Raw genomic sequence first — 23990 nt, forward strand, 5'->3', positions numbered from 1 at the left:
GGCGGCTACGGGGTTTGCCTGTTTTGAGGGGGGAAAAAGGAGCGCAGAGTGGAACGTGCCCGGGACAGCGGGAATGGAGGGAGGAACGGGATGGCACCGGGCGGTACCGATGCCGCCGTGGAGCCGCTGGCGGGAAAGGGAGCGGGCGCTCCGCAGCCGCCCCGGCCCCGCCCGCCTCACCTGCGGCAGGTGCGCGGCTCGGTGGGGCTGCCCCGGCGCCGCCCAGTGAGGCTGCGGCGGCGGCAGGAGGAGAGGCAGCGAGGGGGAGCGGGGGTGCCCCGGCCCGGGCAGGAGTGAGTACCCAGCGGGGGCAGGAGTGAGTACCCAGCGGGGGCAGGAGTGGGGATCCCGCGGGGGCAGGAGTGGGTACCCAGCGGGGGCAGGTGGGCTTCTCAGCGGGGCAGCCGCGGCGGGCACGGAGCCGCCCCCGCACCCCCGCGGGCGGAGCGAAGGCGCTCGTGCGCGGCGGGCAGGGCCGCGCCGGCACATCGCATCCCCTTCTCCCCGGGGTCGCAGCATCTGCTGCGTCCTCCGCGTAGAAATTTGAGAAGCGTCGAATGCGGCTTTGGCCCCGCCAGGCTGCTGGTGAAATTGGGCACACGGGCGCTTGGCTTTCCAGCCGAGCCTCGAGTGTCTGTTTTTTGGTTCGTTTTATTTAATTGTGTTTTATATCTATATGATATAGATAGACTGTATATACCTACTATATATTGTAAGCTATATATATTTATATATGTATATATTTTATTTATATTTAATTATATACTTTTAAAAACTTTTTAAAGTATTTATTTTTTCTGCTGTGCTATCTTGTACACTGTATCTGCGTACCTGGCTGGGTTTTGTAACAGCAGACACAGCCCCACCACGGCAGGGTGTGGCCAGGACTGGATTCCTCTGCTACTTTTTAAAGACTTGTTTGGCTGGTCTTTTGGTCAAAATGCAGCGCTTTGGAGGTTAAATAAAAAATGCCAGATTCTTAATTTTCTGCCTGATCTGTGACTTTCAAATGAAAGCTGAAGAGCTTATATAACGTTTGCTGTGGAATGGAACAAACTGCACATTTCCTTTTATGCAGCTTGAAATGCTGTCCTGCATATGCTACTTCTTTTGTAAATACAGTTGTACAACCACATTTTTTAAAATTATCTAGTTATTTTACTTTGCAGTGGAAGTGATTGGTAAGCAGCAGTGTGGTTTCTGCCCCCGGCGCCTGCAGCATCCTGCTGTTATCCGGCCAGCTCACAGGTGTCGGGAGTGCGAGGTGGTGGAGCCAGGCAGGGGCCAGGGCTCTGCTCGCTTGTCAGACATGGCCTTGGCAAAGGAGAGCGAGATGAGTCAGCTGTAGCATTCTCACGTGTGGCTCTGCCATATTACGTAAGTGAGCAGTGCAGAGTGCCTTTAGTCCTGCTTTCTGTCAAGTGAAGTCCCTTGAGGTATTGACATTGGAAGCAGATTCCCCCCCTGCACCCTTCCTATGTCTGTGGGTTGGGGAAGATGAGGCTCTATATAGAAGTGAGTGCTTTGAAAGGCCATCCTGGAGTTCCTATAAAACCCGGTGTTTGTATCTGTGTATGTCATATGTACGCACACACCTAGCTCTAATTTTGGGACAAAGTCTTTCATTTTTCAGAGTCTTGGGGAGGGGACTGGGGAGGATCCTTATCTAAAGTGTTGTCCTGCATCCTTCATTGAAGGAGTTGTCAAGCATTGAAACAGGCTGCCCAAGGAGGTGGTGGAGTCACCATCCCTGAAGGTGTTTAAGGAACAACTGGACGTGGCACTTAGGGCCGTGGTCTAGTTGACAAAGTGGTGTTTGGTCAAAGGTTGGACTTGATGATCTCAGAGGTGTTTTCCAACCTAAATTATTCTGTCATTTTCAGCCCTCAGCATTGGAAGAGAGATACAGTTTGTGCCTTCTTCAGCTAATGGCAACTTCATACCTTTGAAATGAACTGTGACAGAATTCACTGTTGTTCTTTGCATTGTGTCATGGTTTCTCACCATTAAGAATTACTGATGTACTATTTCTGATGTAATAAGCTCGCCATATTTTGGGGGCTTTTGAAACAGCTGTTGCATTGTTGTAGAAGAGCCTGTATGACTTAGTGGAGAAGAAATGCTTTTGTGAATAAGATAATCTAAGAATTTAGGCCGAACTAGAGCTCTTCAAATTCTTGATTAATAAATATCAAGCATCTTCACTTTTTAAATGTTTATTCCTTTTAGCTCAAAGAAATGTTTCTTGTGTGATTAATTGTAGGAATTAATTAGCTGTGGGAATTGGTGACTTCTTAGATTTGATTCATGCACATAGTGAATTGGGACATCTATGAAGTGTGGAAATGAGAGGATCAGAATGATGGTGACAGTTTCCTTGACAGAAATGTTAAGTACTTTCATTGGGAGATAAGCAGAGCCTGTATTTGTTAAGGTAGTTAATATTTTTTCATGGTAGCATAGAGGGCTATTGTGTAATGCTCATCTGGGTTTCATGTGTTACATTTTTGTTCTCTCTGTACCTCTGGCCCTGGTGAGAAGATAAACAAGATGTTTGTTTAGAATTGTTGTATAAAAACAGCCTTGTTTTAGTTAAAGCTTTCATGTGCAAAGGGTAATAATGTACTTGTTAATCTGCTTGGGTTGCCTTGAAGTTTATTCTTGAGGATTGAAATAGAGTTAACGAGTCAAAATTGGTGTTCTCTCTAGGATTTTCCTCTTACTCCCCTGTCTAAATTTCACATATCATACCAACTCTTGTATTAAGATGAGACAAGACAGGTAGAACTGAATTTGTAGCTATGACTTGGCTTCAGTCATGCTACTTATCTTGCTTGGTGGGTAGCACCCCTTTGGTGCCAATTGTTTACACATCCAACATATTATAATAAGTGTATATGAAAGACTTACTAAAAGGGTTTCAAGTAGACAGTTTCCTGGGGCATGGGTGTAGGGAGGATAGGTGTGATGGCATGTTTTGAGCCAAAGCCTGCAATTCTTGTAGTACAAATTCTTGCTAGAGCCTCACATGTGAGTCTCAGACAACCCCCAGGATAACTCTGCTTTTTGTGCTTGTTTTAGAGCACATCACTGTCTCTATATTCTTGAAAATGCTGTTTTCTGGTTCTTTTTGCACAAATTGAGTGATTTCATCCCTGTGCTGCTTGTGTTTATCCTTTCTTTTAGTGCAAAGGCTACAACTTGGTTGTAGAACTGTGGACTTGGGATTTTAGTATTCTTGTAATTGCTAAAGGTTACAAGAATTTTTGAAGACTTTTAGCTACAGGTGTTCCACTATTCTGCCTCCTGTGCAGCTGAACAGTTGTCTAATGTGCTTTTTGGAACAAATCCTCTGTGCCTCAGGCAGGTATCAACTGTCTTCACATGCCACAGTTCCTTAGAAATAAGGAACATCACTTAGTTCATCACTTAGTTGAAACATCTTGCATATACAAGGGGAACACATTTTTCTTTAACGTACATTGTACAGCTTTGTCACTATCATTTTACCCTCATGTATTCCAGCTGTCTTCAGAAAAGGAGATGAGAGGAAATTCAGCATCTCTAATTAGAATTTTCTCCAACCTGACTTCAGTACAAAAACTGCTGGGAGCCCAACTCATCAAATGCTTTTGATAACGCAGGAGACTCTGTGTTACAGGGCTTTTTTTTCCTTGACTTGTCTCAAGGAAATAGTTAATTCAAAGTTGGGCTGAGAACTGATACCACATAAAGTTACAAAGTGATCAACTTGGTGTTTCTATTAGTTAAGTTCTTTCCTCTTTGTGGAGAAAAGTAATAAAAATTATGCCACTGTGAAACGGGGCATGGGGTTTTTACATATTGTAGGGTTATTTTAGCATTAACAAAATGGATATTTCATGGGAAAAATATTGAGTTCCTGTGGTCTAGAAGTGCATACATAATTGGTAGCAAGATTTGAAAAGGCAGCTTGCAAACACTAGAGCCGACCAAAAATCTTTTATGCTTTTGGACACCATACATGACAACAGTCACACTGATACAGCTAACAGGCATTATTACTTTTATCACACTTCATATAATTTAATTTATATCAGATAGCCTGTGCAGAGCCTAAGCTTATTTTGGATGTGTATAATTGTTGCCTTTCAAATAAATTTTGCTTTGCTTTCAAAAGGTTGTCAGCTAACATCTCAATTTCTATCTCTGTAATCCTGAGTTTACAAAATGCCTCTGCTTAGAGGACACCAGCATAAAAACTTGACCATGAAGAAGTTTACTTACTCCTTTTAAAAAGTCATAGCAGAAAGCCTTAAACCTACATTCAGTGTGTATCCTCAGCAAGTTTGCTGATGGCACAAAGCTGAGCAGTGCCATTGATACAACAGAAGGATGGGATGCCATGGAGAGGGAGGGACCTGGACAAGCTTGAGAAGTGGTACCATGAGAACTTCATGAAGTTCAACAAGTCCAAGTACAAGGTGCTGCACCTGGGTCAAGGCAATCCCAGATCCAGGTACGGATTGGAAGAGGAACTGAGAGCAGCACTGCTGAGAAGGACTTGGAGGTTCTGGTGGACAAATGCTGGACATGAGTTGGCAATGTGCACTTGCAGCCCAGAAAACCAACTGCAACCTGGGCTGCATCCAAAACAGCGTGGGCAGCAGAGTAAGTGATGGGATTCTGCCCCTCTACTCTGCTCTCGTGCGACCCCACCTGGAGTGCTGCATCCAACTCTGGAGTTCTTAGCACAAGACAAATGGGGCCTGTTGGAGCAAATTCGGAGGAGGGCAACAGAGATGATCAAAGGGATGAAGCACCTCTCCTATGGAGACAGGCTGAGAAAGCTGTGTTTGTTCAGCATGGAGAAGAGACAACTCCAGGGAGATGTCATTGTGGCCTTCTGGTACTTGAAAGGGGACCTATAAAAAGAGGTAGATGTGATGCCTAAAAGGGGACTTTTTACATAGGCAGATAGTGATACAACCAGGGGTAACATTTTAAACTAAAAGAGGGGAGATTTAAATTAGATATTAGGAATACATTCTTTACTGCGAGGGTGGTGAGGCACTGGGAACAGCTTGCCCAAGGAGTTGTGGATACCTCATCTGTGAAAGTGTTCATGGCCACACTGAGTGGGACTTTGAGCAACCTGGTCTAGGGGAAGGTGTCCCTGCCCATTACAGGGGACTGGAACTGGATGATCTTCCAGCTCCGTTCCTACACAAACCGTTCAATGATTCTCTAATAAAGGCTGTGAAGAGTTACTCACCTTAGAGTACCAGCTAATGATAGACATAGTGCATGTGCAGGTTGGTGTGAGGCAGTTTGCCTCTCCAGGTTTAGGGCTGCCACATTTACATGCCTCTGATAATTCTGGCTTCCTTTGAGTTATCTTCAGAAGTATTTTGATTTCTATAACTCATAGTAATATATTAAAAAAACCCCTAAACACACACAAAAAACCCCCAAAACTCAGAACTACAGACTTCCAGAGATGAGAACAAAGGAAGAAATCTGCTCATCTATCTCCATTACTTAATTTCTATCAAGGAAAGGCCTTCTGTGTTTGAAATGGTTCTTTTTTCAATAAAGACTTGTGATTCTTTATATTTTGGGTTGATTCCCTACTGTGTATTTGCATGCCAAAATCCAAATGTGGATGCCTGTGTTTCTTCTCATTGTCTGACTTCTTAGCTGTCTTGAAATAACCATACAGATGTGATGCAAGTTTGCGTAAAGGTTTTCAGAAGTATTAATCTTAATGGCTTTTGTTATTCCTCCCTTCACACAAATTACTGTGATTTAAATGTATAAATATATGTAATTGTGGAAATAGAAGCTTCACAAATTCTATAATAGTTTCTTATTATAATGCTCTCCATTAAAAAATTGTTCAAAATACTGTAAATATCTCAGCTTCCTATATTGATAGAAATGTCTGTGAGATTCTCCTCTTTGACATATAGAATTGTTGGGCTGTTTTCCTTTTAGAGAAGGTACTGTCTTCTGTTATGTGTCATTCCTTTTGCATATTTGAGTTCTTGAAGGCTGAATTTAGTTGTAGCTTCAGTATGCTCATGAGGTTTTCCTGGGCACAGGCTGTCATCAACAGCTAACTTTAGCAGGTTATTGCAGGTAAACCAAAGAAAAACAGGCTGGTTTTAACATGGATAAGAGTGGTTGTTTATTTTTTTTCATTTTGAACTTTATTTTTAAGCACTTTTTAACTTCCTTTCACTGGAGTGTTTGGACAGAATATATTTCCATCTCTCTTAGGTAAACCTTGATTTCTGTATGCTGTTAGCTGCATGTTCAGCAGACCTTTCTTGTCTGCTTCTCTCACCACTACCAGCGCCAGCTTAATGCAATACCATCCAGTAAACCACTTGTTATCCAGGGTGGGGAAGGAGGAAAGTGTAGTTACATTAATTCACAGTAAGAAAACCATTAGGGTTGTGAAAGTGCACGTTAGAGTCTTCCAGTGCAGCTCAGCTGACACTCTGCAAGGCCACGTAGTGCTTGCTGTAGTACTTGTACCCTGCCATAACTTGTACTGTCACTGACATGTCACTAACTTCTCACACCAGTGTTGCTGATGAACAGTGAAGCAAGCGTGGAAGTTGGTAAAACTTCAGGAATCCAAGTTATAAAGATCATGGTAGAAATATATGAACTTAGTGCAAAACTTCACTGTACAGAGACCCTGTTTTCTACTTTTAAGCTCTGCTTCCACTGCCTTACGCTGATGTATTATCTGTTGTCTCCTGTCTCCCTTGCTGTTTTCGAGGTGCCTATGTCAGAATTGTACAACCTTGCCAGTTGGCATAACCAGTGTGTCAGTAATGCTTTGTCATTCCCTGTTAGTGCTTCGTAGACTCCTTTCCTATACCATTAGTCCTTTGTAGCAGGATGATCAAAGCATATGTTCTGAGCCTTTCCTTGTTCATGGTCCTTGGAATCGGGAGGAAACAGTATCTGCTTGTTGCTGTTGGTTCCAAAACCAGGAATAAGGAGCTCAGGCTCTGACAACAGTATGTCTGCTGGATTTCAGCTAAAGAGGGTTGTTACTGCCTTTAATTTTAACATCCTTTTCAACTTATTGAACTATTTCTTTGAACTCAACAGATCTTCTCTTGACATTTCATTAACCTGGCTTCTTTGCTTTCAGTCATTGGCTTCAAGTGTTGGAAGTCATAAATGGAGAGAGAGTCATAGAGACATGTTTAGCATAGGCTGCTCTTTGTCATCTACAGCTCTGTATTGCAACACTTTTTCTTAGGCTGGGCAAAATGCTTACAATGCATGTCTGGCATGCTGTTCAAGGAATTTCAAGTACCAGATGAATCCCAAGGCTGGAGCTGGCTACCACAGTATCGTGTTGTTACACATTTGCAAAACCAAAATTGCATTAATCTCTTTAATTGTAATGCCAAATTGCAATCTCTTCTTTAGGCCCATTTCCAGTGCTGCACAGTCTTGTTCTTCAGGTTTCTCCTTCCCATTAGATTGTTGTTCTTTGACTTTTCTTGACTGTGCTAGTTTTCATGTTTATCAATGTTCATAATTTTGAATGTTCTCTGTTCATACAAGCCTTTTAGCATTGATGTTCCTGATGTAACCACAGGTATTTGCAAATCAGCTATGCCTTAATGTATTCTTGTGCTGCTTCTGAACTTTTTAGTGAAGTGAAAGTAAAGACTGAATAACTATATGAGGCTTATAGAGGTATTTGTCATTGTTTTTTCTTCTTTTTGTAGCCAAAAAACCCCACAAAACCACTTTTCACCAAATGCTTCAAAGCTCAAACATACATGGGAAACATATGTGTGAAATCTGCATGCAAGTCTTTGTCTCCCCTTTGTCATCCATTCTTTGAAACTGTACTTTTGAAGTTTGGTTCTCGTAATGCCACTATGCTTTATTTCATCTGTTCATATTCAGCATAATTTTGATTGGATCAGAATTAGTTACAGCTTTTAAGAAGGCTTTATTTATTCTTTAATGCACCTTGCTCAGATAATTTCACCAAACGTTCAGCCAGCAAATTATTACTGTTAGTCAGAATGTAAATTAGAGGCTGACGCACTTGCCACATCACCTTACAAATTAAGGAGTTAATCAATTTTTGTGTGATATTCCCCCATGGGGTTTGTGTTGCTGACTCACATACACTCAATATCTGCTCCTTTCAACAACAAGCAGGAGTGCAAATGAAGCTTGCTCCCAGCTGAGCATTCGCTGGTCACGGCATTCCAAATCCATCAGTCAGTGTATCTTCCTGATAGATATTATTGTCTTATTGCTCCTGGTTACCTCTTTCCTGAGCAGTGCTGGAATACAAAACAGACAATTAGGTATGCATACTTAAAGCTAATAGTGAAGACAGTGCTATAGGATTATTACGCATGTTATTGATGGGATAAACTGAACACGGAAATTCTGCTTTTGTCTAAATATTTCATACAGTATTTTTGTTAAAAAGCAGATACATCTAAATGATTTTTTCCATAGACTTCCGACATTAAATGAGTTTCTAAGGAACTAATTTTACAGTTCAAATTCTAAGGTAAGCTTGAGGGAGAGAAAGACAGTTTGATAGATGAACAGAAGTTGAAATAATTTTTGAGGTCACAGAAATCCCAGTTACAATTTGGTCTGTTTATAGAGTGATTAAAATACATAGAAGCATGAATTTACTTCTCTACCTTCACTATAATATTTATTTATTTTATTTCTATTTTATTTAGGGACAGATGCCACCATTTTGTAATGCAAACCTTCATGTCTTTTTTTTTTAAGTGAATAACTAGTTTTGAATTGTCTGACATATTTGTGTTATTTTTGATTTAATAGGGGGTTTTTTTACTGAAAAACCAGTAATTTTCTTTGCTTTAGGACAAATTTTTATGAAATTGATTGATCTAAAATTTAATTGTAAGAGTCAGGCCTCAGCCGTGCTATATATACACTATATATCAAACCATTAAACTTTGCCTTTTTAGTGTTGATTGTTGACTCTGTCCTTATATAATCCTGAACTCTGTCAACAAAATCTTGAGTGTGGCATAGCCCAAGAGGGAGAGCCAAACTTCCCCCTTTCCTCAGTGATAAAAATGCTATATTTCTTCTGCTGTGGTTCTATCACCAAAATGGGAGTCCAGCCAGGCCTTATCAGGCATCATATTATACATAATTAAGGTCAGGGTGTGGATTTGCTTGGTTTTTTTTTTAAACAAGTCATCGGTTCCTCAAGGCTCCTGTAGGCATCCTGCCAGTTCCTTAGTATCTACACAACGTTATGGAAGTAAGTAAAGGAACTCAAAGTGAGCCACTGGGGAAAGAATCATATGGTTACCACTTCGAGTAACTGTGTTGGTTTTCAGCATGAAAGTGTTTAATCAGGTCGCTTATTCATCCTGCCTGTTGTTAAAACCTCTCTGTGCTATGTTTGAATGCCAATTAATGTCACTTTCATTTTCATGCCTGCTACTGTCTAAATTAAAATCTTACTTACAGCCCTTCTCTACAAGGTATAGCTTTCAGTTGGTAGAGTGTTCAACCTCTTTCTTTTTTCCTTTCCTTTTCCTCTTTCTGTACCTCTGTTGTGCTTTAGAAATATCACCCATTTCTTAGCTTCTGAAAGTGCACAAGTCTAGCCACATGCAAATTAACTGGCAGAATGTTGTTGTCAAATTCACCTGCTGTGTCTTAGTCCAGAAAAATAATCCTGCATTACTTCAGTCTATAGCAAGAAGGGAAAAAACAAGGGATAATGGAGGAGTGGATTCCTGTGGCTACCCGAGGAATGCAGAAGAAATAATGATGCAGGAAACAAGTGATACAGGGAGAAAGTGAAGTTTCTGGTGTTAGTTTAACTGAGGATGGGAAGTTAAGCTTTTCTGTGCTTGCTGTTGTAGTGTACAGCTAGATGAATGTCTCTCCAGTTTCTCCGTTCCGTGGTAATAAAGGTACCCCACACTATGTGGCACCAAAAAAAACCCGCCTTTTTAGAAAGGTTGGAGTGGAAATACCTAATTTTCAATTTGCTTAAATAATGCTATTTTTCTGTGCAAAGTTTGTATTTTAGAATAAAGTTTTTGGAATCATAGTGCAGGTAAGACATAGAATGGTTTGGGTTGGAAGGGAAAAGGACATCTAATCCAACCCCTCCTGCAATAGGCAGGGACAACTTTGATTAGAGCAGGTTGCTCAGAGCAACCAGTTATGTATTGAGAGTGAAGGGACAGTGAGGTAGTAACAGCATTACCTTTGCTGACTCCTGAAGTTTAGCTTTGAGTTGTCTTCAATTAAATAGTAGCTCCTACGTGCACAGAGCCATGCACACAGTGTTTTCTGGTAACCATCAAATCTTTCTGAAGCAATTCTGAATCTGAAAATGCTTACAAAAACTGTCAAAAGTGATTTTATTTTTTTCCCCACTCTATTCTTCCTGTTTGCAGACTTTTAGGTCTGAAAATACCTCATGTTTTCTCAATGGATTCAGCTAAGGGATTTTTTTTTTTTTTAGTAGTAGGAAGAATAATTGGAGATGTTTCTCCAGATTCTGAGATTAGCCTAAGAGAAGTGAAGGGGAGGAAGGAATGCATGTGAAGACAAGGAAGAAGAGTTTGAGAAGAGAATAGAAATTAATTTAATTTCTCTAATCTAGAAGCCGGATAATGCTTGCTTTTACTCAGTAATGTTTTTTAACTCCCCAATATTTTCATGTTCCCAGTGGTTTTTATCTCCAGTGTACACATCTTATTTTCATTGTGTTGATCACTTTGCTAGAAGTCCTGCATGGTCAGGCACATAACTGTCCATTTAACACAGTTTAATCTTACTGAACCATAAGAATAATTAAGTACCATGAAATGTGTATTTTGGGTAGACTGGGTAGGTGACCCTTCCCAGACTCAAGACCTCAAGACTTGCAAAGTATCTTAAGTGAAAACCTACATGTAGGAGTGTTCACCTGATTTTGCAAATGGACATGCGCTGTGTATTACAATGTTAATTATTAGTTACAAATTATAATATGCTAGGTTTATTCTTCGTGCGTGCTTGAGAAGAATGGTGTTGCAATATGCTTTTTGGGACTGCCTCAATGTAATACAAAAGCAGAAATCTTATTTTTCTCTTACAATATGCTGGTCATGTTTGCCCTCTGACCTTGAAGATGCAGAGTGAAGTACAAACAGCAGAAGTAGTGGAGACATTTGCTCCACCCCAGTTTGTTATTCTACCGAAAGCAATTGTGAGTTCATGTTTTATTTGGGCTACATTGGCCTCTCTTTTTGCCATGTAGCCAGGTTCCAGCCTGGGGAAGCCTTCCAATCACAGCAGAAATTCATGTTCAAAACTCCTGCAAGCAGTTTGACAATTTTAGTACCGTAACCATCAGAAAAAATTCATCTGCCAAGAACTTTTCAGAATATCCTGAGCTCTTAGAGCTTCACCTTCTCCTATCCTTTCACGCTCAAGGCCTTGCCTAGCTTAATTTTCTGAAAAGAGAAGGGATGATTAGGAGATAGAATTAATATTTATACTCTGATACTGTGGTGAGGTTTAGAGTCTGTTGCATTCTATACGTTTCGTTTTGTTTCCAGAGAGGCTGATATTTCTGCACAGCCTTCTGATGACTGATGTCCCTTCAAACTCTCCAAGGTTATACCTGCTGCATCTTCACCAAAGCCAAATGTTGCTGCAAGCTGTCTCAGGGATGCTAATCCAGACATTCAGCTGTCAAAATCTCTCTTATTCTTCCTTCTTGCCTGGAGAACATACTAGAGGAATATTCTCATTGAAAAGTGGAGGTGTATCGTGTTCTAGTCAATGGAGCCTGAATAGAAACTTGGCTGACTTGCTGCTATGCGCTTCCCTTGGCCTGAGCTGAATCACTCTCTAAGCTTCATTGATGTAATCTCAAAATGTATTTAGTCCTCGCCTTGGTTTTGTGCAGGAATGTTGCCCAGAGTGAAGAGATGAATGAATATTCAGGGAATGCCAATTTATAAAATAGTCCACTTTTGACTGCATGTTGTTTCTCTATGCACAGTCTTTTTTATGTGTTTGTGAATTTAGGAACAGTAGAATTTTACAGAAATGCTGTGGCTAGTTTTTTTCAGAGATGTGACGTGAGACTGGATGCATCTTTGGTCTGGCAATATATTCATGTGTTAGCTGGATGGTTTGTTGCTGATAAACTTGGGAGTAGTGAGTGTTGTTATGTCCAGACAGGAAAACAAGAATGATTTAAGTGATAACTATGGGGGATTTTAGTAGATGTAACTATCAAGACTAACTCCTATCTCTTTAACTGCACTAAGGCTTCTTTTTGCAAATCTACAGGTGAAACATTCATACATAAAATGTATTTATAATGTTGCAGAATACTAATATTTTATAATACTTGATTCTGTCCAGTCATTGACTAGTGGCAGCAGATCTGGTGGATCAAAATGGAATAAAGACATTTCTGTAGACTTTACGACCTCAGTGGTTTGGAGGATAGCATTCAAGATTTTGTGTGTTTGCTAGTGTACTCTGCAGCTTTATAAAATAAACATAACTTACCTCTAATCTGTACTTTTTCCTCAGTTGAAATACATGAGGGGCTTATGTTAGATCACATTGGAAAGAAATATTGATAAGACCTTCAACAGGATGTAGATTTCTAAAGGAAATTTCTTGGTCTGAAACAGATTTTTTTTCACTTTCAGAACATGCCACATGTTTATGTCTGTAATACAAGTGTCCTGAAGAGGTGTGAAACTTTTAGTGTTCTTGAGTCACCAGTTGCCAGTTGCTCTGCTGTTTGAAGGACAGCAGAGTTGATGGTGATATGGAGAAGAGCAGTTAGAGTGGTCAGTGATGGAGCAACTGCCTTGAGGAGAGACTAAGAAGGCCGAGACTCCTGAAAGAGTGGAGAAGGCTGGGGGCTTTGACTATTTATAAAAGCATGAAGGTAGTAGATAAGTTGAATGCATTAGGTATTTACCAGATCTTGTGATACTTGAGCTAGCAGGCATTCAGTGTAACTAGGTGATTAATTTAAAACAGAGCACGTATTTCTTTAAGTAGGAGGTGAACAGCTGCTGCAGGAATTCCGAAGGCAGAGTATCAGCAGGTTTGAAAAGGCATTAGACAAATTCATATGCAATAAACCCATAAATAAATAGTGACAGGAACAGCTGAGGATGTGTGTCCAACACCCCTGCTGTTACCAGTGTGGATTCTGAACAAGTACAAGAGAAAGAGATTGCATAAAAGAATCAGGCTTGTGTGTTTTCCTAAGTGGTGTCTTCAGTTAAAATTGTCAGAAACAAAATGTGGATCCAGAAGATAATTCTTGTATTTGCTTGCCATGTTTGTTTGATTTACTCTTTATTTGTAAAGAACCACTTTTCCCATACAGATGATACTGGTTTTTTCATATGAGATATCCTAAACTGACCATAATTTATTTCTTTCATGTTTTACAGTGAACAACCCTATACCTTCCAACCTGAAGTCAGAAGCTAAAAAGGCAGCTAAAATACTACGAGAATTTACAGAAATAACTTCCAGAAATGGACCAGATAAAATTATACCACGTGAGTAAAGAAAATGCTTTGATTCAGCTAAAACCTTCAGGACTCCCATGTGCTGCAGTCATGCTGTCTTTACCAATTCCCTCTGTTTTCACTGACCACAACTTAGAGATGAATGAAGATTTTGGGTGCTATAACTTCTTTGAAAATATTTTGAAAGTAAAGGGTTTCAGTTTGCTGTATTCTTGGGAGATGTTACTTACTGGGAGAGATCTTTTGAATGTTTACCACTACAAGGTACCTGCACTGGAAGGCTTCCCTCTGGGATGGATGGACTGTCTCATGCTCAACCCTGTAAATGTATCTTCTTAAGAGAGAACCTGGAATAGTAGCTCTAGCTCTTGAATATCTGTGTTGATTAGAATGAGCTAGATGAAAATCACTTGAAGCAAAGAGATTGAGGGTGCATTTTCCCTTTGATACTAGTTTAGCACTCTTACTTGCTGCTGGCCTCTTTATTTTTGCACTTGTTACTCCGTGTTTCTTCTAGCGTCTTCCTCCATCCAGTGTTGCTGGTTGTGGTTTTGAATCCATAACTGTTATGTTCTGGAAGGTCTGCAAAAGATTTGCAGGATGATGACACTGTCTTTGCCACAAACACTGTCTAATGATACAAACTTCTTAGGCTGCTCTGTGTTGTTGCGATTTAAGTTTGGACTCCTCCAAAAATTTGTGGAGACTACATCTCATATTCAAGTCTTAAAAAGTTAATTCATATACACACTGCCTGTTTTCTGTTTATCTTGCCAAGAGTACTCACACACAATGTGTGTGGCACTATACAAACTAATTCTATGCATGCTAATCAGGACAGGTGAAGCAGTTGTGGCAGTCTATAGATTGCCACAGGCTAATGTGACCTGCGGCTAGATTTGTGGTTCTCTGTGGTGGAGGTGTCATTATCAGTTCAATTTTTTTTTTTAAACTTTAAAAAGTTTTCTTTAAACTTTTGCTTCGATTATTTGACTCTTATATGTTCAAATTTATTAACTGTTGAGTTTTATTTTCCCCTTCTCTTAGAACTTCTCTTACAAGGTCTTGAATAAATGGTTTTGCTGTTTCAGCTCACGTAATAGCTAAAGCCAAAGGCCTTGCAGTTTTGTCTGTTATCAAAGCTGGATTTTTGGTGACTGCTCGAGGTGGAAGTGGAATTGTATTAGCTCGGCTTCCTAATGGAAGTAAGTGGATATTTTCCTTTTGTACTTCATGAGAGAATTAAAAGAGATAAAAATATTTTTTTTCATTATTCTTTTCACAGTATTAAACAGGAGATGTGTGATGAGTCAGGCAAGTAGGTGACAGGTGACAATGTTTGGTGTGAAGGCTGTTTTCAAATCTTTGTACATTTGTTTGACTAAATGTAAATGCTTTCAGTATCTTTGTGGAAAAGGATGAAATATAAAAGTACATAGTATAGAATTAATTTAAAAAATGTATTATATCTGATTATAAACAAGTGTATGATAAATAATTTGTAACAAGGAATTGTTTAGATCGTGAGGGTTTGTATTTCTTAAATCCTTTCTTGTAGGATGAAGCATTATAGTTATGAATCTATTGTAGTGGTTTTGAACATAGTTTTAAATAGAGAATTTGTCAGTATTTTTTAAGTGTAATAATAAAATGAGTATTTCTTGTAATATATGGTTAAAATTCTGTAAATTTATCTTGTTTTACACAACAGCCTGGTCTGCTCCCTCTGCAATAGGAATTGCTGGCCTTGGTGGTGGATTTGAAATTGGAATTGAGGTATGATTTTGCATTTAAAATACTTGTTGGTAACTTTTTTTGCAAGAAATTAAAATTCATTGACAAAGGTCTAAATGTTAGTGAGATAGTAGAATCTACTTTTATGTACAAAAAAATTATTATGAAATCCATTTATGCAAGACAAACAAAAGAGGAGTTTTGATCCTATCAGTCAAATTGTTAGGAGACATTTAGATGAAAAGAAGTGACATGGCAATTATTTCCTTGATTTCTGACCTCTAGCAGACTGAATTTTTCACTTATTGAAAGCTTCCTGTCAGTGTTCACATATAAGACAATTGAAGTTAATTGAAACAGTATCCTATACTTGATACTGTGTCAAATGCTTCGCTAAAGAGCGCAGGGACTCCCATCTGGCAAGAAACAGTGTAAAGAACTGAAGCTGGAGTAAAATGGACTCCACTTAATGTTACTGTACTTCACACATTTCCCACTCACACTTGTGGTTATTGATACGACCCTTCAGTTTGAAAGCACCAGAACTGGTGATGCCTCTTCTGAAGGAAGGCTATAGAAAAGGAGCCAGTTTCCAGCCAGCAGAAATGCTTAAGTAAAGGACTGCCAACATATTCAAAGAAGCCCTGGTGAGCTGAGCCCTGACAGCGTTCTGCCTCTGCTTCCCATTTCTTCTTCCTCACAGCTCCTTCACACTCGTATGTTTTCATCTTTCCCCTGCTTGCCCACCCTAGCCTCCAGACTCATCCTTCTCTTTTTCTCAGCTTAGCTTCTTTTCTGCTGATTCCCAAAGAAAATCAGAGTAACAATATGCTGCCAACAAGCTCTCTTGCAGTGGGCATTCTGCTCTTCAGAAGAATCCATGTATAGCTGATCTGGGTGATCCATGTGAGCCCCCAGTACCTCTACAGCTAACCAGCTATCCCTGTCCTGACAGCCAGTCAGCCAGCACTCGCGTAATGAGCAACAGATCAATATTTTATTCTCTCCTCATTGTTCACTGTGTGATCTCAGGCATTATTGCATGCACTTTTTAAAGAATGATGTGAATACAAAATCATTAATTTTGTAAGGGATTTTCTTCGGTTGTTGGATTTTCTTTGGTCTACAGGATCTGAATGCATTATGAAGTGTTCAGTTTGAGCCCCAGAGTTTTGTTGTGGGGTTTGTTTGGTTTTATCTTTTCTTTTAAGCTTCTTCATGTGTTTTGATTAATCTATGAAATTTTCTTTCAATCATCCCCATCTGATATTTTAGATAACATAGACATTTCCTATTGATACTTAAACAAATAATACAGAAGCTATTTGTGAGAGGGCTTTTTCTCTGAGTAATACTGTGCCCTTCATTTGAAATTTTAGTCAGCTTAAAAAATGCTGTTTCCTTACTGGCATTATTATAACACAATCTTTTTTATTTCTTGTAGAAAATGTATGTTATTCAGAAATACTGGAGTGACTTAGGAGCCCAGAGTCCAATTTCAGCATTCTTCTAGTCCTACATAAACTTAGATGTTTTAGAAACTAGGTGAAATTTATTTCTGTAGGAGAGATTATAGTTGACATGGCTGTAGTGATATGTATGGACAGTTTTAAATAACAAGAAGGAAATCACAAACTTCAGAAGTCACAGTGACTCGGTACCTCAAATTAAAGACCCGTTTTAAAATTCATATAAATGCTTTCCTTGAAGGTTTTCTCACTCTGGATTTTCTTATCTTTAACAACGGATTCATAGGAGGAAGCAGTATCCTGAAAAAACATTCTCCCTTCATCCCTGGATCATTCAGAAACTGCTCCTGTAGCCATCTTTTGTTTGGGATGGGGTGGAGGTTACCAGGGGGCTAATAACAAATACCTCTCTTATGCTGTGTGTAATACTTCTAGGACAGCCTTGTTTTGCAAATAATCTGGTATTTCCTCTTGTATTCCCTGCTGTCACTGTTTGGAATTTGGGGTAAGTTGAAAGTTTTTTTCTGAGCCTGGCTTTCAGTCAAGTCCATCAGATGAAAGATCAGGTGCAGTAGTCCTTGGGTGCATTGCTATCTCTTCAGTTATTAGGTTTAATAGGTTCTTGAAGCAACTGAGTACATCTCATATTCAAGTCTTAAAAAGTTAATTCATACACACACACCCCCACACACAGATATATAAAACTCCTGTCATGAAAATAAAGTTTTATCAATAGCACCTGTACCCTTTTTGGTTTTTATTCTTTGGACAGGAATTTTTGTTTAGTAAGTTCTGTCTTGCCTTTATTAATATAATTACAGAAGAATCAAAATGATTCGCATCTGAAAATGCCTTCATAATTGTTTGTATAAGCCATAGAAACTAAGAAATTGTCAATTAAGAGTTTTGAATTAAGATAGAGTTTGTGTTACAGCTGTTGTTTATCACATACTGACCATATCAGCACTCTGAAAAAAATCAAATTTGATTAAAAAAGTAGTTGAAAGGATTTTTCATTTCAAAATACCTTGCAGAAAAAGAATCAACTTTGTCATGAAAGCTGTTTCAAAATAATCCTTTAAAAGAAAGAAAGTTCTTCTGTGCTGTTCTTTCTTCTTATAAAGCGTAGTACTTTTATTTGATATTTTATAGGTCTCAGACTTAGTGATCATACTGAATCATGAAAGAGCAGTAGAAGCTTTTGCCAAAGGAGGGAATCTTACACTTGGAGGAAACCTTACTGTGGCAATTGGACCTCTGGGGAGGTGGGTAAAATGCTTTCAGAATAAGGTATATATGGAAGATAATTTTTAAAAGCCATATTGATGTGGCATTTTTTTTATATGTTACAGAACAACCTGGGCAACCTGTATGCTGACTGGACCATATTGTTCTTGCCAATCACTCCTTTTCTTCTTTTCTTTTCTTTTCTTTTCTTTTCTTTTCTTTTCTTTTCTATTAAGTCATTTAGTGATAGAAGGAAAGTGTTCTGAGATTTGCTCTCTTTTTGCAGGAGACTGCTTGGCTAGGCTCAATGAAGAGCACAGGTGCTTCTGTGCCTGATAGAACTATGATTTTTAGTAACATAGGGGTCTGTGCTTTTGGTCACCACAGATCTGCCCAGCAGTAAATAAAAACTACACCAAATAATTTCTTTTAAACCTTTTCTGTAGTTAAGGTGAAATAACCACTGAATAATTTAACTTGGAAACAAACCTTGCAAGACTTCTACTCCAACCTCCTGCTCACAGCAGGAGATCTCTTACAACTTTAGATCAGGTTGCTCAGTCCTTTTTTCCAGTAGGGTCTTGAAAATCCCCAGTGATGGAGACTGCTTGGTTCTCTGGGCAACCTGCTCTACTGTTCAGTTATCCTGCCTTACATCCAGTCAAAGCATTTCTTCTTTCTATTTACATCAATAGCCTTTTATTCTTCCACCATACCATAAAGAACCTGGCTTCATACTCTTGATTACCTCTCCATAGATACTTGAAGCCTGCTGTTAGGTTTGCCCCAAGTCTTCTCCAGGCTTACCAAGCACAGCTACCTCAGACTCTGCTTATGGAATATGTGCCTCCTTATGGCTGTTTTTTTTAATGTTGATGAAGTTTTTACTGATGGTTTTTAATCTTTTCTAACACAATAAAAGGATGATACTTATTCCACAGAAGAGAGAGAGATCTGTGGATCAGGGAAAGCAGTGAATGTCATGTTTCCCTGCAAAGACATTTAGTACACTGTCCTGCAACATCTCTGTGTCCAAGCTGGGACATAGGTGTCAGGATGGGGAGACTAGCAAACAGGTGAAGAACCAGATCATCAGGTTAGAAGAGCACTGGTAAATGGTTCATGTTGAAGTCTGAAGCCAGATTTCTTTGGAATTCCTCAGGAGACTCTTCTAGAACCTCTTCTGCTTGGTATTTTTATCAGTAACCTAGAGGAGCAGTTGCAAAATATATTCTTCAAGTTTGTGGACAACTCCAAACCAGGGGTTGCAGCCAATGCACTTCAGGGTAGGGCCACCATTCAGAGCAATGGACCTAGAGTGTGTAGAGCAAAGATCCAACTCCATGAAATTAAGCAAGGACAAGCACAAAGTTCTGCACTCCTAGGAGAAGTTCCTTGGATGAACCCCCTGCCTTCTCTATAGGGCTGAGCAGCTGCCCTATAGAGAAGGTGCTGGGATCCTGGTGGGCAGTGGGGCTAAGCCAGCAGTTGATTCCTGACAGAAAAGGCAGTGAACAGTGTAGGGGGTTGCATCAACGGGACTGTAAACAGTCGATAGGGAAAGTGATTATTCTCCTTTGCTTGACATTTCATAGACTGTGCCTAGAATACTGTGTTGAGTTTTAGCCCTGCAGAAAGCTGTTTATAAACCTGAATGTGTGCAGTGAACAGCTACCCAAATGGCCAGGGAAATGCAGTGTGTGAACGATGAGGCTGGGGGAGCTCAGCTTATTGAACCTAGATGAGAGGCTGCATTCCCAACAGGGCATGACCAAGAAGACAGATCTCAGTTCATTATAGAGGTGCATGGCACGACAATGAGAGGTAGTGGTCATATATTGAAACAAGGAAGGTTCTGACTGGATATGAGGAAAAAAAAATTGACATGAATAAAATTGAGTGCTGATACAGGTTACTCAGAGTGTCTGTGGAATTATATCCTTAGAATTGTTCAAAAACTGGCTGGACAAAGTCCAGAGCAACTTGCTCTCAATTTGATGTTATATCCTTTTTGAAATGCTTGCCTGATGTGTCTTTAAACCTAAAATATTATGTGATCCTGTGAAGGAAAAATACTGTAATCTCCCAAATCTATTGAGGTCCAATAAGGGCTTACTTGAAGAGTTTTGTGCTGACCATAAAGTCTAGGAGGATTTGGAAATATTGAACAGGGTTTCAGTCACCAGTCCAAACATAATTGGATCATTTTAAAATGTGATTAAAGTGTGGCTTAATAGTTTTCAGAGGAGGCTGTTAAGGTCCAGTTATTAAAATTATTACAGAGATGCTTCTGCCCAAATAAGGTGCAAATGAGACCATATGCTGAAGTCAATGGTATGGATTTTATTTAACAGTAAATGGGAGGGGGGGAGAGAGAGAGAGAGAGAAATAGAAAAAGAGGAAGAGGGCAGAGAAAGAGTGACAGAGAGACAGATTGAGTAGAAAATATCACCACTCTGTGGATCCCAACAATGTCCTGTTGATCTTCTTCTGGTCTTCTCGGTGGTGAGGGTTCCATGAAGCTTAGAGTTCAGTGGATTAATACAGGTTCAGGCTAGTTGAGAACACCCAGGTACCTCCCCTGGTTGGGAAGTTTGACACCATCTCTTGCCACAGGCTCTGGATCTGTTGTATCCCTTTGCATGGCATTCAGTCCTCTGGTGCAAGGCCTCAGGAATCAGTCTGAGGGTGCTTTGGGGGTCTTTGATGATTTATGATCCCTTCTCAGACGTGACAGCTGCCTCTCTTGTCAGTGCATTGAGTCAGTTATGTCCCATCAGACCTTCCCCGGGGGAGGGACTGGGAGTTGTGTAAGGGAGAACAATTACCGTGATAAAAGGTGCCAACCCACCTTGCAGGATTTGCCTCTTTTCAGCCTGAAAGCCCAGCTTGCAGCCTCCCCCTCTGTCCTGAGTGAATCTCACTGCACACCAAAACTCACCTACCCTCGAAGGATGCAAACCTGGCCTCAGCAAATCACCCTGGAGCCTCCTTGATTGTTCTGAGTCATAAACCATGAACAGTCCAGTCTCTCGGAGACCTAATGGGGAGCATTCCTATGAGACAACATTGTTCTGTGCTTCTGTCTGAAAACAGGGTTAAAATAAAATGAAGAATTAAAAGACAATTGCTGTTCATGCTACAAAACCATTTTGAAGAATATCAACCAAAACTTTTTCCTTCTAGAAACTTAGAAGGGGACGTTGCCCTAAGAAGCTCTGCTGCTGTCTATACATACTGCAAATCTCGAGGACTGTTTGCAGGTGTATCTCTGGAAGGGACCTGTTTAATTGAAAGGAAAGAAACAAATCGCAAGTAAGCTCTTCAAATCTAGAAGATTCAGTGAAAGCATAGTGAAGAATTAACTAAGACACATTCACTTTAGAAAAAGATGTTTTTGTGAAAACATACTATACTCAGTTTAGAATTTCTTGAGGGACAAGGGTTTCTTCAATTTAGACATCTTGAAATGGGTGTTCAGATGATACTAAATGTTTAGGGATTATTTATCTGTGGCAGGTTGACCTTAGCTAGCCACCACATGCCAGCCCAGTTGCTTTGTCACTCCCCCTCCTCAACAGGATGAGAGGAGAAAAAGTATGATTACAAGCTCATAAGTTGGGATAAAGGCAGTGAGATCACTTACCAATTGCTATTTCAGTGAGAAAAACTCCAACTTCATCAAGGGGAAATTAGTTATTTTCAGTTAATAAGAGAATAGGATAATGAGAAATAAGAACAAATCTAGAAAGCAACACCTTTCCCCCCCACACTTTCCATCTTACTGGGCTCAACTTCAATCACAGCTTCTCTACCTCCTCCTCCCAAGTGGTGCAGGAAAATGGGGGCTGTGGTCAGTATTCCAAATTTACAGCTTTGAACTAGTTCTGTCATTTCTCAAAATATGATCAGTAGGAAAAAGGCAGGGCCAGGGATGGAGATAAGGGAGCATTTGCACAAAGTGAATTTATCTAGAACTTAAATGGAATAATAGTCAAATACCTGCCATCTTTATTTTTTTTTCCAGGTTTTATGGGCAGGACATTCGTGCTAGTGCCATCCTGCTTGGTGACGTGCCTTTCCCTGCTCAAGCAAATGATCTTTATGAAATTCTAGCATCCTTCACTGAAGTGTATGAAAATGAAGAGCAAAAAAATAATCCAGGAAAATCTGTAAGGGAACAAAGAAGGGTTTGTGCACTTCTTTTTCATATAGGGTTTCTCTGTTCCTGAGCTGTTCCTAGTCAGTGTTAATGCTCGTGTTCATGTGGCATTTTTAGCTTCTCTATTGGATGACTGAAGGCATAGCACATGTCAGTTACTGCATGTGGAACATTTGTTCAAGTATTTCCCTGCTAGGGTCTTGTGGACAAGAATGTTGCTGGGTTTGCTTTGCATCTTCCAGAATAACAAAGTATACACTTGTTTTGTAATTGTGCCGTGTAATTGTTGTGTAATTGTTATCAAATCTGAGGAGATGATTAGGAATGTTTGATCAAGTATTTTTAATCAAGTTAATTGCAAATTGGATACTCTTAGTTTTTCTACTTTTTCTGTCTTCCATTCAAACAATCACATTTATAATGTAATACTTGGACTGCAGAAGATGCTTTCTTACAGATGTTAATCTTACTGATAGACAAAGCATTTACTTTAAGCTTTGTTAAACCCGTTGTGATTTACTTCAGTGTCATGTGTATGTCACTAGTGTTTAGTACGCTTCTTGGGTTCCTACAAGTTCCGCGGAGAAAGTGTAATTAAAATTTTTTTTCAGTGTAACTTGACATACTTCTAGGCTATGAAGTCACAATCTAGGTCCACATGTGATGCAATGTTTTTAAAAAATTTGTGTATTTAGGTAAATGACCCACCTGCTAGACCATCATCCAGACCAGAGCCACCTAAACCCACTGTTAGACCTACACCACCAGGTGAAAATTTTTGACAATGACTAATTAATTCTCTTCATAAAATCAGAGCATTAAAGCTAATTAGTACTATGCAGTTATTATAGCAGCTGCCTCTATAAAATGTTTTTTAAATGCTCTTCCTTGGACAAACACTGAAAGCCTGTTGATATAGTGCCATGAGTGATAAAGAGTAAAGGATTTGTTTGTTTGTTTTATATTAATAAACCTTTTCTCTCTGACAGATTTGCTATGGAAACAGTGTTTTTCTAGTTACAAAATCATGTAATAATTCAAAGGAAATATTTATTTTACTGGACACATAGAAGCCCCATAGTACAATGAAACTTCTTAGTAAACAGAACAGTCCTACTAGAAACTGCTAGTCCTAGTTCTAGAAACTTTTGGTTTCTAGAAATCATAGTTTCTTTTTAGGTTGTCATTATCTTTTAATCATTAGAGATTTTACAGTAGAGCAGAAGAGGTAGAATTTTGGTTCTTTGACAGTTTGTCTTAACAAAGTGCTTTCATTCAAAGTGAGGCTTTACTGTGCAGCTCCTCTTGTTAACTTAATTCTCTAGTGAAGGATATGAGGAAAAGTCCATATTTCTTTCTTCTGCACTGCTCTTTAGTTAACTGCAACCATTTAATAACTGTTGAACTTGTATTAGAGGAGCAGTATACAAGATATAACAATATATGTGAGCATGTCATATAAGCTGCTACTTTATTGTCTCTTTCAGCTAAAAAGAATACAAACAAACTTTATCCTGAACTTCCCAATGATTATGCATCTGTGGGTAAGTACTAAGCTTACACTTATTTTATTAATACAGTGTAGAATCTGAGAAGCCCTAAAAGTACTTTGAAAGATATGTAAAAATATCTGGCCACTGATATTTTGCTTTATTGTCCATGTGTTAAAAAGAGATTCACGTCTTGTATGCTCTCCTGAAAATATTTCATAAACATTAATCTTACTCCCTGGCTTTGCATTCTAACGATGATGTTCTTTTCTGAGCAGCCCAAGTTCTTCTATTTTATTCTGTGAGCTTGAAAAATGCACTTGAAATAGTAAAATTGGTTTATGTTACCACCTAAATG

General features: G+C 39.4%; 1 protein-coding gene across 5 annotated transcripts in view; it reads left to right on the forward strand.

The window, feature by feature from the left end:
• The first annotated feature begins 198 nt into the window (after positions 1–198).
• The window catches only part of SH3YL1 (SH3 and SYLF domain containing 1), a 47930-nt gene continuing 24138 nt past the window's right edge, over positions 199–23990 (forward strand). Inside the window, exons 1-9 of one of the 5 annotated variants that reach the window (XM_048296163.1) lie at positions 199–293; positions 13470–13580; positions 14642–14755; positions 15262–15326; positions 17906–18018; positions 21167–21295; positions 22008–22170; positions 22838–22910; positions 23630–23686. In XM_048296163.1, the coding sequence (XP_048152120.1) occupies position 293; positions 13470–13580; positions 14642–14755; positions 15262–15326; positions 17906–18018; positions 21167–21295; positions 22008–22170; positions 22838–22910; positions 23630–23686 (826 nt within the window). In that variant the 5' untranslated portion in view covers positions 199–292. The other 4 variants (XM_048296166.1, XM_048296164.1, XM_048296165.1 and 1 more) reach the window with 4 other exon arrangements.

The sequence above is a fragment of the Corvus hawaiiensis genome, chromosome 3, assembly GCF_020740725.1.
Source record: "Corvus hawaiiensis isolate bCorHaw1 chromosome 3, bCorHaw1.pri.cur, whole genome shotgun sequence".
Taxonomy (NCBI): domain Eukaryota; kingdom Metazoa; phylum Chordata; class Aves; order Passeriformes; family Corvidae; genus Corvus; species Corvus hawaiiensis.